A 13,388-nucleotide genomic window follows, 5' to 3' on the forward strand; every position below is an offset into this window, starting at 1 on the left:
TATTCACATTACTAACAACTGTAAATCTTTTTCAGTTCTGATGTTCCCTTCTTTCTTTTCTCCTGATAAAGTCAGGAAACACTGTAATACAGTTTGTTAAGTACACAAGCTGACTATGATATGGTTCATATAAAACTGACAAATGTACCTCAACAATGTATTGCCCGGTACTATGGGGAGCGGTTTTGGTATATTTATCGTGGCATAAGGTTTGATCATTTACCACACTCTTGCATACACTTCACAAACACCCAGATCCATCTGCTTCACTTATACTTACACAAACACCACACACAGCAAGATCTGGACCATGTAGATCCCTTGTCCCATTACAAATGGGGGGTGTCTGGACCATGTAGATCCCCTCTATCACTAGATATAGGGAGGGACCTGGACCATGTAGATCCTATCTTTTACTAGATATTGGGAGGGATCTGGACAACATAGGTCCCCTCTTTCACTACATATAGGGAGGATCTGGACCATGTAGATCACCTCTTTCACTAGATATAGGGAGGGATCTGGACCATGTAGATCCCCTCTATCACTAGATATAGGGAGGGACCTGGACCATGTAGATCCCCTCTTTTACTAGATATTGGGAGGGATCTGGACAACATAGGTCCCCTCTTTCACTACATATAGGGAGGATCTGGACCATGTAGATCACCTCTTTCACTAGATATAGGGAGGGATCTGGACCATGTAGATCACCTCTATCACTAGATATAGGGAGGGACCTGGACCATGTAGATCCCCTCTTTCACTAGATATAGGGAGGTACCTGGACCATGTAGATCCCCTCTTTCACTAGATATAGGGAGGGACCTGGACCATGTAGATCCCCTCTTTCACTAGATATAGGGAGGGATCTGGACCATGAAGATCCCCTCTTTCACTAGATATAGGGAGGGATCTGGACCATGTAGATCCCCTCTTTGACTAGATATAGGGAGGGACCTGGACCATGTAGATCACCTCTTTCACTACATATAGGGAGGGATCTGGACAACATAGGTCCCCTCTTTCACTACATATAGGGAGGGACCTGGACCATGTAGATCCCCTCTTTCACTGCATATAGGGAGGGACCTGGACCATGTAGATCCCCTCTTTCACTAGATATAGGGAGGGATCTGGACAACATAGGTCCCCTCTTTCACTGCATATAGGGAGGGACCTGGACCATGTAGATCCCCTCTTTCACTAGATATAGGGAGGGATCTGGACAACATAGGTCCCCTCTTTCACTAGATATAGGGAGGGACCTGGACCATGTAGATCCCCCTTTTCACTAGATATAGGGAGGGACCTGGACCATGTAGATCCCCCTTTTCACTACATATAGGGAGGGACTTGAACCATTTAGATCCCCTCTTCCACTAGATATAGGGAGGGACCTGGACCATGTAGATCACCTCTTTCACTAGATATAGGGAGGGACCTGGACCATGAAGATCCCCTCTTTCAGTAGATATAGGGAAGGATCTGGACCATGTAGATCCCCTCTTTCACTAGATATAGGGAGGGACCTGGACCATGTAGATCACCTCTTTCACTAGATATAGGGAGGGACCTGGACCATGTAGATCACCTCTATCACTAGATATAGGGAGGTACCTGGACCATGTAGATCACCTCTATCACTAGATATAGGGAAGGATCTGGACCATGTAGATCCCCTCTTTCACTAGATATAGGGAGGGACCTGGACCATGTAGATCCCCTCTTTCACTAGATATAGGGAGGGACCTGGACCATGTAGATCCCCTCTTTCACTAGATATAGGGAGGGACCTGGACCATGTAGATCCCCTCTTTCACTACACATGAGGAGGGACCCGGTTTAAGTGCAAATTGTGATTGAACAATTCATGTTCATTTATAATCATGTAATTTTGTTGAAATTATTTCACGAATGAGTTTGTGATAGCATTGTTACATGTTTACATTTTGTACAACCGATCTTTCATAAAATTCCTGAATGTACAAATGTTTAAGTATGCATCACAAGTTGGCGTGAGCACCCCTGAACTTTCTCTCTGGATCTGCAAGAGGTTTTTTCCAACAAAAGGGAATAAAAGGCAAGAAACATAACAAAACATAAAAATAATAAAACACAGCACATGAAATATGTGTAAACAATGTTGTACAACAAATACTGTTTGTAGACTACAGCACTGAGTTTCTGTATGACTGGATAGCAAATATTGACCAGGCTGTATGTGTAAACACACGTTTCAGATGTATGTGTAAACATGTCAAAAGCTCCATGTTATATCACAACCAATATGTAGATTAAAAACATCTTTGAAAATATGATATGTATTCCAATAAATAATTGCTAAATACATTGACGTGACTTGCAGCGGTGCAAAACCATAAATATTGCAAATTATCCACATAAAAGGATTCGTAAATATTTTTGTAAATATTATCTAAAATGTAAAATGTTAATACTATCATAAAGACTGTGTCTTATAAAGATAAACAGGATATAAATTTAAATGTATACTAAACATACTAAATAAAAGCACCATGCTTACAAGACAACAGGAGATAAACTGTTCATGGTGTCAAAGAGCTATGAGATAAACTGTATATGCTTGTTTTTGTCAAAGCGATACGATCAATCTGACTTATGTCTCCGCCTCTTCTGAAGACTCTCAAAGATGCGATATGTTTCCATGAATCCCTTGCGCTGGCCACGGTCTGGTGCTTGGACTGAGACAAGATGGATTGGACGGGTCTTGGCAAAGTTGTCAACTTGCATGTAGCTGTACACCAAGTCGGGCGTGATTGATAGTGGCTTGTCCTGCAACGAGAACAGACTATTGTGAGTCTATGGATGGGGCTTGACACTGAGTGAGTGAGTGAGTGAGTGAGTGAGTGAGTGAGTGAGTGGGATGACACTGAGGTCAACATGAACACAGGTGTGCACCAAGTCTGGCTTGATTGATAGTGGCTTGTCCTGAAAGGAGAACAGACTGTGAGTGAGTGAGTGAGTGAGTGAGTGAGTGAGTGAGTGAGTGAGTGAGTGAGTGAGTGAGTGAGTGAGGCTTCACACTGTAGTCAACATGAACACAGTGAGTGAGTGAGTGGGGCTTCACACCGTAGTCAACATGAACACAGAGTGAGTGAGTGGGGCTTCACATTGTAGTCAACATGAACACAAAGTGAGTGAGATGGGCTTCACACTGTAGTCAACATGAACAGAGTGAGTGAGTGAGTGAGTGAGTGAGTGAGTGGGGCTTCACACTGTAGTCAACATGAACACAGAGTGAGTGAGTGGGGCTTCATACTGTAGTCAACATGAACACAGTGAGTGAGTGGGTGGGGCTTCACACTGTAGTCAACATGAACACAGTGAGTGAGTGAGTGGGGCTTCACACTGTAGTTAACATGAACACAGAGTGAGTGAGTGGGGCTTCACACTGTAGTCAACATGAACACAGTGAGTGAGTGAGTGAGTGGGGCTTCACACTGTAGTCAACATGAACACAGAGTGAGTGGGTGGGGCTTCACACTGTAGTCAACATGAACACAGAGTGAGTGAGTGGGGCTTCATACTGTAGTCAACATGAACACAGAGTGAGTGGGTGGGGCCTCACACTGTAGTCAACATGAACACAGTGAGTGAGTGAGTGAGTGGGGCTTCACACTGTAGTCAACATGAACACAGAGTGAGTTGGTGGGGCTTCACACTGTAGTCAACATGAACACAGCTTTACTGTGTCTTTTCATGTCTGGCCTGACTGACAGTGGCTTGTCCTCACAATCGAAAATACATGTAGCAAGGGAAGTAACCAAGGACCAATTTTGGAACACAGTATCTCATAGATAAGCATGCAAACTTTCATTCATGTAGCGTCAGTGCTTTCTGACAAAACTTGTCCCCATTGCAGACACAAGGCACAAAGTTGAAAAGCATGAAGCAAGGGCCATAACTCTGTAAAAAATAATTACAGGCACCAATTTTCAAACTCAGTCTAAGTATCTCTTAGATAAGCATGGAAAGTATCATTCATGTAACTTCAGAAGTTTCTGAGAAAACTTGTCCCAATTGCAGACACTACACACTTAGTTGAAAAGCATGGAGCAAGGGCTATAACTCTGTAAAAAATTGAACTCATTTAAGATCATGACCAGTAATATCAGTGTGTAAACTTCAATTCTCTAATTTAAATAGTTTTTGAGAAAACTTGTCCCCTTGGACAAGCAGACTGAAGGAAGGATGGATGGACAGAAGGATGTACAGACTAACGGAAGCGTGGACGAACTCCGCAGCTAGAGCTGAAAGGGGATGAGTATAGGCTGCTAGAGCTGAAAAGGGGATGAGTATAGGCTGCTACAGCTGAAAGGGGATGAGTACAGGCTGCTAGAGCTGAAAAGGGGATGAGTAAGGCTGCTAGAGCTGAGAAGGGGATGAGTATAGGCTGCTAGAGCTGAAAGGGGATGAGTATAGGCTGCTAGAGCTGAAAAGGGGATGAGTATAGGCTGCTAGAGCTGAGAAGGGGATGAGTATAGGCTGCTGGAGCTGTGAAGGGGATGAGTATAGGCTGCTAGAGCTGAAAAGGGGATGAGTATAGGCTGCTAGAGCTGAGAAGGGGATGAGTATAGGCTGCTAGAGCTGTGAAGGGGATGAGTATAGGCTGCTGGAGCTGTGAAGGGGATGAGTATAGGCTGCTAGAGCTGAGAAGGGGATGAGTATAGGCTGCTAGAGCTGAGAAGGGGATGAGTATAGGCTGCTAGAGCTGAGAAGGGGATGAGTATAGGCTGCTAGAGCTGAAAAGGGGATGACCATAGGCAGTTGGAGCTGAGAAGGGGATGAATACAGACTGCTAGAACTGTGAAGGGATTAATATCAATCTCATTAAAATCAGATCTTAGTTCTTGCTATCTCTAAACAAAGATCTGAACGACCTTTTATCCGACCAATCAGAGCATCGCTTACCAGATCATGAAAGTGACAGTCGGAATGTGTTTTCTAAGCATGCAACCTCGAAAACGTCAACACTGGGTTTTCCGAACGACAGTTACAACCCGTATGACTGATTCCGTCAAAATTATCGTCTATCTCTGGCTTCAGTGGGATAAACATTTGAAAGGAGTTGAACAGTAAGTGGGAAGCACTGCTATACAATCTCAACCATATATTAGACATTCCAGAATGATCGTTTGTACAGTTTGCAAAATTTTAATCGAGAACTGTGTCAACATATTTTTCAAGCGTAGTCTGTAGGTTGAAACAAGAGCCGTAAAGCTTGAGAAAGCTGCTTTCTAATTGGCTGATGTCGACTTCTTGTTAGTCATTTCAGTGGTCGGTCAAAGTTTGTGAAAGGTCATTCTGACGTGACCCGTAATGGGATGTCCCCAGATCTTTGTTTAGCGGCAGCGAGAACTCAGATCTGATTTTAATGAGATTGGGATTAATATAGGCTGCCTGAACTGAGAAGGGATGAATATAGGCTGCTATGAAAAAGGGATGAGAGTGACATGGGGGTGAATGTTTTATCAAATAAATGGTCTGGGGTCTGTAAGAGAGACCAGGCAATGAACAGAAACACTAAAAGATGTTAAATGTAATCTTGGGTAACTGAAACATAATTTCATTAATTTTAATAAAATCTTATAACATGTGTACTGATGGAAAGAGTTCTTAATGGCCAATATAATCTTTGGTATGAAATTTTAGCAATGTATCAAATACTTCAGATCCCTACCATGATAATATATCAAACTAAGTCACAATTGTTACTTTGAAGCTTTTTTGTGGACACATCACTGAACAAAACTCTACAATAGTTCCATGTGTTCCCTTAAATCATTTCCATCAGTACCAGACTGCACCAGACACCAGCCAGGAGACAACAGAGGAACATGTTCCCTGCTGGTGTGGGAGGAGGACAAACTACCTGTTTGGTGGCCACAATGATGAGTGGGATGTTCTCTGTTCCCTTCTGGGTGAGGAAGCCGTGCAGCTCCCGTCTCGACTCAACTAGCCGGGATGCATCGGACGAGTCCACAACGTAACAGATTCCATCCAAGTCCAGCAGGAACTCCTTCCAGTAGGTCCGGCACATCTCGGAACCTCCCACTGCAACAGGAGAAACCTCAGCATGGCATGATGATTGCACAATAGGGGTGACTATTGGTCTGGAAATCACTATTGCGATAACTATTGATATTGCAATCAACTGTTGCGATAAATTCCGATAGTTTTCAGTGTATCATTTTAGGTGGATTTTCGGCATCCAACACGTTTCTTGTCAAGCTTGTTTTTTTCTTTAACATAGCCAAAAGATTTCCAAACACTTGATTTTCCACCCAAGTTTGCCACAAACTCCACTTGAGTTTCACCCTCCGCCATTTTACTTTAAGAAAGACCGGTTTCTAAGCATCAAGGGCAGTTAACTCTAATCCTCACTCGGCTCAGTCGCGAGCGTGTTTCGGTGACTCAATCGCATGATATGGTAAATACAATCGAAACTATTGATATTCCTAACTGAAATTGATAATATTGATCAGAAACTGATTAAACAATCGATTTATTGACTTTAAGTGCTTACCAATAGCAATATATCAATATTTCGATTTATTGTGACATGCCTATTGCACAACTGTACACTCCATTCTGGATATACACTGTATATCAGTTGTTATGAAACAAAGGCTTATCCCTTAGCTGTATTTATCACTGTTATCATTCATTCAATTCAGGAGATAAAACAAATTGCATTTCCTGAAAGTTGGTGTTGGTTTTATCGATTACTCTCCTACCCAGAGTTCATATCTTACGCAGTCCATTCAAAATATTGAAAAGGTTTTTCATCTGTTTCATTTTTGACATGTCTACACATTCATATACAGATATGCCATGAAATTGAAAATTTTCTAATAATTTGTATATTTATACACTTATTGTATCTCACACAATGCATTTCTTCTTTCTTGTTCGATCCTATGTGGAAACGTGCTTCAACAGTTTCCATCCTCAAAAAAAGATATAGTCGAACACATCCCAGCATCATCATTGCCACCACCCAAACAAATGGGTCATGCACTGTAATCCTGAGTATAGTGACCTACACGATCTGATCACGTGATTACCCCTGCCACATCGTTCTCTTTCGTCAGAGCTAACAGGCTAGAGGAGCTGTGATGCTGGGATGGTGGGAGGGCACTTAACATGAGTTTGTTTGTTTGTTGTTTAACGCCACACTCAGCAATATTCCAGCTATATGACAGCTGTCTGTAAATAATGTCTGGACCAGACAATCTAGTGATTGATATCATGAGTATCGATCCACACATTAGGGATATGACGACATACATCTACCAAGTCAGTAGGCCTGACCACCTGATCCCGTTAGTCGCCTCTGAAGACAGTAACGTGTTGCAACGACAATAACTTGTGAGTGGGAAAACACACAAAAACTGGTGATACAATCCTGATACATTCGTCGGACGTAACCGCATGAAATCAGGAATAACATGAGGAACATGTTTTCACGTGTGACACGGTTACATGAACAACCACATCACTGTAAATGACAATTGATACAGCATACGACTTATAATCAATCCGGAAAGGGTCTCAAGTCAATCGATTTTACAAGACAGGACACAACATTAACTCCCATGGAAAATTAGAGTATGCCTGCCTGCTTGCCATCTCTTTTAATGCTTCATCAAAGCTATCAATCACGCCTGTGATTGAAACATGCCGATCAACAATATCCACAAGAGGCTCTTCAAGCCAGTGCCCGACAACAGATGCAGATGAGCGGAATAATGGGACGGGACACCATCGAGTGAGTGAGTGAGTGAGTGAGTGAGTGAGTATGGTTTTACGCCGCTTTTAGCAATATTCCAGCAATATCATGGCGGGGGACACCAGAAATGGGCTTCACACATTGTACCCATGTCGGGAATCGAACCCGGGTCTTCGGCGTGAAGAGCGAACGCTTTAACCACTAGGCTACCCGACCGCCCCGGGGACACCATCGAAACGGCCGCACCTTGCGGTGACTTCAACGTTGAAGACCTAAGTCTCTACAGAAGACGGAATCCACCCTCCAATTGGGAATTCAGTCTGTGAGTACCCAAGAAAGCTAAAGTTCCAAGATTTATTCTGTATATACATGATGCTTCATAAAGTAGCAGGACTGGGTACATGCATCGGTGTGCCAGAACCAAGGGACCGAACTGATGAAGGCCCTGGATGTTTGTAACACAGATGTCACAGGAAGTGAAGACCTATCTGACTTTCAAAGCACCCTTCCATAAAGGCCAACAGGGTGCAAATGCTGTGAGTGAGAGAGTGCAAATGCTGTGCAAGGCCGTGGAAGAGGCATTGGCTCAAGTCTCCTGAAGATTGGACATGATCGGGGCGCCAATCCAAACCTAGAGAATTTTTGTAATACATTTGTTGAGTGTATACCATTTGGTGGTTTCCCACTTAGTTCTTTTACGTACAGATTTCTGGGTTAACAATAACATATTATTTCAATTTAGGAATCAACACGAAACAGTGATAAAATTCCAGTGAAGGCCAAGAAAAACTTTCCAACTCCCTAACCATTCGATCAAAGGTTGGAGACGCCATCCATTGGTGATGGTCTGTCGAGTCAGAACAGGGAATCGGCTATCACGTTGGTGATCCAGGGAATGTGCCTCTTGTGCATTTGAATGTTGAGGGAGTAAATGAACCAGAAGAAGTTGATCGAGAGCAACAGGAGCAACAACACCGAGAGATTGTCTAACTGTAAGCTGAGGTGTGATGCATGAAGGAGCTCTGACCAATGGGACACCACCAGAATGACTGCCTTGAACTTGAGGTCGACCCCTTGAGTGCCAATCCTGAGAAGGTCGATCTTTAGAGCACTGATCCCGAGAGCAACCAGTCGAATTCAGTTTCGGAAACATCGACGGAGAGAACCTTGTGGACGTCCATAGAAACCGGCAGTGCCAATGTTCACATGGACCAGGGTTCTTTAACAACAGACTGTTGATGAGGCAAAGGAGCGATGTCTTCTGTCTGGAACCTGTCCGAAACACCATCATCAGTCACCAAGAGGGCATGCAGGGAAGATGCCGGAGGCCCTGCCACCTTAACAGTGGAGGGGACAGTCGGCTTGCTGGACTTCTTCAACATGTTGTTAGACGACAACCTGTGCTTGAAGGCGTCCATTAATTTCTTGTTGGAGTCCTCCACCTCACGTTGATGACACATTTGAAGATATACACTGAATGATTTGTCCATAACATGATTACATGAAGAGCACTTCTTGTCAGAACTACACTGGCCACGGCAATCGCAGCATAAACCATGAGATTCCAATATAGAAAAAGTGAGTGAGTGGGGGAGGTTTAACGCCGCTTTTAACATTATTCCAGTTATATCACGGCCTGTCAGCTTAATGTGGGAGGAAAGCCCGAAGTGATGCAGGTCTCAGACGTTTACCACTTCGGTGAAACCCACGAGCACGGGTATGGTGCTGACAAACCTAAAAACATAATCGGGGCGAACCGGGATTTGAACCCACAATCATAGGTTTCTGGCTTGCCCAAGGGACGCAACTCTGCACAGCGAATCGACTGGGCCTCCCGTGCCACAACGACTGGGCCTTCTGGCCCCCATATAGAAAAAGTAATGACTTTGTAAGGTGACATGTATTTCACTGATAACAGGACCAATGTAGAGAAAAATGCTTCGTACTTAGTTTATCATTATAGCATCAAATGCAATGCTAAAACTCAAAGTCAAAATATCTCTGAATATAGGAAAATAAGAAACTAAAAAAATCCCAGTTTTGAACAAATAATAATTTTTCCAAATTTGCCTGCCACAGGCACTGCCGGTAGTTTGCAATCCTCGACAATTCCCTGCATGTTCATTGTAGTGTATTACCCTTGTGAGTAGTGTTAGAGTAAGTAGTATCAGCTGGCTCGCTCTATGACTTAGTTAATGACGTCATCATTGACCATGACTAAGAATAAACGTGTGTAATAAGTCCCAATGTCTTCGTGGTTAAAGATCTATAAGGAGACAGCCCTCAATGTGAGATCACACAGAGAAACATTACATTCATCAAGGTCATAATGACAGTAGTCCAGAGAATCAACAATCGTAGACAAAAGGAAGGTCATAGATAAGCATAACTTTCATATCCAAAATCTGTGCTTTCATATTTGACCTTTCTGATTATGCTAAAAAAAAATAATAGTCTTGGTTCTCAGGCACCGCCCACATGATCATTAAGTTTGCCACATGTTTCGTTTTTATTTCTATTTTTAAAAAAAAAAAAAATATCCTTACATATTCCATGTCCAACGGTAGTCAAATACTGTATTCCAGTATTTTACTCATCAAGGAATACATTTATGTAGGGAGGCCCTCTCCCAGGCTGATTGTACACAATTGTTAATTGATCACACAACTGTTTAATGGTTACATACTAGTTCGAACAACAAACAAAAAAAAGACACCGCCCGCCCGACTTTATTTTAAAAAAACATTGCCTGAGAACCAATTCTTTTATTTTTTAAGCCTTTAATAGTGATAGGAATCCTTTTGTGAGGTCAGCATTGCAAGTTAAATGAAACAGTTGTCTTACCATCCCACATGTTGAGGTAGATTGATCCCAGCATCACAGAGTTGACATAGAAGCCAATCGTGGTCTCCTCTGTTGTGCTGAGGCGCCGCCGGCCCTTACAAAAACATCGAGCAAAGCGGGTTTTGCCTGCTCCATCAAGGCCGATGATCAATACTCGGCGCTCACTTTGGTCTTTCTGGATATAGAAACAGATCAGTCAAAACATGTCTTTGCATCATACTTTCTGTATCGTAGGGACACACTGTCACTGTCAGGAGCTATGGTGACTTAGTCAAGTGCATTTGTTATCACGATGTTCATTGGCCAGATCATATACACATCCAATCATAAACTGTATTGCATTGATTTATTGTTATGGTTCATCCTCCATTTTTGTTGATTTGACTTATTGACATTTGCGATTGACTTATCAAATTTGGGGGGTTTAAGTCATTGACATATATATACAACTTTTTGTATCAAAATCACTGTACACCTAAAGATAAGCTATTTTAAGTATATGATAAGATACACCTTCTAAAATAACTTAAATTTGTCACATATCATACAATTTTACAAAGCTATGATACTTATCATAACTATTAAATTATGTTGAAGACAACGTTGGGTGTTTCCAAATGACATCGCAGGGATTTCCTAGCCGCAGGCAAAAACATGGACAAGAAATCAAAATGCAGGATCTAACATGGAAATTAGTGATCGGCTTATGATTGTCAGCAGGTCAATGTTTAATACGCATCTATTTGACTGACTTTCCACACAATTCTATATAGATCACAATCCAGACCAACAGTAAATTTTAATCATGGCTTACAAAGACAGGGTTAGAAACTAACAGTTTTTGTCAACTAGTCCTTATAATGATAACATATAGCAAAACCCTTAAAATGGGCCAATTTCTAACGCTGCAAAGATCTTGATTCCGGTCAGGTCTGACTAAAAACATCCCTTTGGGTGACAAGTACTTGGATTTCTGGTGTGAATGGACATGAATGTTCAACCTGTCGCTGAAGTGAAGGATTAAAAGTTCAATCAAATGAACTAAAGCTTGGCAGTTCATTCGATAGAGTGAGAAGCAATCCAGTGTATCAAGACAAAGAACTGGTTTTCTTATGACTCAGCGTTAGAAATTGGCACTTGTCCCGTAGTCCTTTCTAACCTGCCCAATAGTTACGGTATCATAAGGACTAGTAGAAATTTGTCATTTTTAAGGGTTTTGCTATATATGTTTTCATAATTAGGACTAGTGGACTAAAAATATTTGTTTCTACTGCTGTGAATCCATCCTTATTAAATATATATGTGACAAAGTATGACACAATCTTGGGAAAAGATTACATAGAAATGTAAACCTATTACGACAGGTATGGATCCTTCTAAGATTTATGCATTTTTACAATATCTTAAGACTACAATAGTTTCAAAGATAGGGAGACTTCCTTAATATGATAGATTTACAATAATCTTAGCTCCAAGATCGTTTTAGAAATCTATAGTCAGATGTATGGATTGTCTCAGACTCTAATTTGTGGCCAAATGTCTGATTCATGAAAGAGATGATGTACAATCCAATTGTCAAATGACATCATACGCAAGATGACAATTAAGCTCGTTCTCATTCCTGCTATGAATTAATCTTAAACCAATAGGAGATGCAACTTCTTTATCGTGTTTCTAACATCCTAACTAAGCATCAGTACAATCTACGATAGAAAGGAAATACATGAAATACATGATGTATGCACAAATCGAGCCCCTTGTAAGCTGCATATTTACATAAAACGTGCAAAATATATCACCATCACTCATTTAATTTTGTGTTTCTTGCATACAAATACCCATGAAGGAACCTGATAGTGATACTCAATAGTATAACAACACTGTGCGTAATTATGCAATGTCGCCTTTCCAGCTCACAAACACGTCTTTACAAATTTAATTTAGACTGGATGCAGGCATCACATACATACATGAACTCTATTGGCGTGAAATAGGCCTAGATGTTCAACATCTCGCTTATCTCAGTATGTAGCCTATGATATTGCTTCTTGTAATGGTTGCTATGCAATTTGACAGTTCTGCAACCGTCAACATCATTTCGTGTCAAATGTACTCACACTCGTGTGTAATTTCTCAAAATATTCATCTTCTTCGCTCATATACAGACATAACTTATAAAGACCATATGCTGCAGCTAGCGTAGCTGTTCCACCAATAACATATGCAGCCGGTTTTGAAGTCAGCGCGCTTTTCAGTACTCCAGCGAACTCCATGTTGACAACTCTAATGTTATAATTAGAACACAAACGGGTCATGTGACTTCACTAACACAATATTCATAAACATTCATTAATACTTAATCCCATTGATTCATTCGATAGTTTATTTCGTTAAGTATCTACATCAATATTTAAGCAAAATATATTTGTTTTAAAATAAATAATGACGCAATATTATAAACTGGTTCAACTGTTTGCTCGCGCCGCAGGTGTAGTAAGCTCCCCACAGCGATACCAACAGTCAAAGCTCCCAACAGGGCTAAGCATAATGCATCTATGCATGGAGTTGAACTCGCAATCAAGCGATGACTGTCGTGAGGCCGAATGCTCTGGTTTGGGGTCGGGTATGAAATTTAAAGACACATGGAATGGCCGCTTGCACACTTGTGACAGCGATGATACCGAAAGTGTACAGCCTTGGTAGACAAGAGCCCAGTCATAATATTGGTTTGTGAAAAACAAACACTAACCTACTATACATTTATATATTA

General features: G+C 41.6%; 1 protein-coding gene across 1 annotated transcript; it reads right to left on the reverse strand.

Moving 5' to 3' along the window:
• Positions 1–530: 530 nt before the first annotated feature.
• LOC124150606 (ADP-ribosylation factor 6-like) lies at positions 531–12,897 on the reverse strand. The gene is made up of 4 exons (XM_046522556.2): positions 12,736–12,897; positions 10,619–10,793; positions 5,915–6,096; positions 531–2,814 (listed from the first exon to the last, which is right to left on the reverse strand). Exons 1-4 carry the CDS (start codon positions 12,889–12,891, stop codon positions 2,629–2,631), a joined length of 699 nt encoding a protein of 232 aa, XP_046378512.2. The 5' UTR covers positions 12,892–12,897; the 3' UTR covers positions 531–2,628.
• Between the last annotated feature and the right edge of the window lie 491 nt (positions 12,898–13,388).

This window comes from Haliotis rufescens, unplaced genomic scaffold, assembly GCF_023055435.1.
Source record: "Haliotis rufescens isolate VD_foot unplaced genomic scaffold, xgHalRufe1.0.p SCAF_75, whole genome shotgun sequence".
In the NCBI taxonomy this organism is placed as follows: domain Eukaryota; kingdom Metazoa; phylum Mollusca; class Gastropoda; order Lepetellida; family Haliotidae; genus Haliotis; species Haliotis rufescens.

What these genes read in the sequence shown, in the direction of transcription:
- LOC124150606 (XM_046522556.2), bottom strand. Translation starts at nt 12,891, where the DNA reads ATGGAGTTCGCTGGAGTACTGAAAAGCGCGCTGACTTCAAAACCGGCT. An exon ending in TTGAGAAATTACACACGAGT is followed by an intron (nt 10,794 to 12,735) that starts GTGAGTACATTT and finishes TTCTATATCCAG; the next exon opens with AAAGACCAAAGTGAGCGCCG. An exon ending in CTACCTCAACATGTGGGATG is followed by an intron (nt 6,097 to 10,618) that starts GTAAGACAACTG and finishes CTCCTGTTGCAG; the next exon opens with TGGGAGGTTCCGAGATGTGC.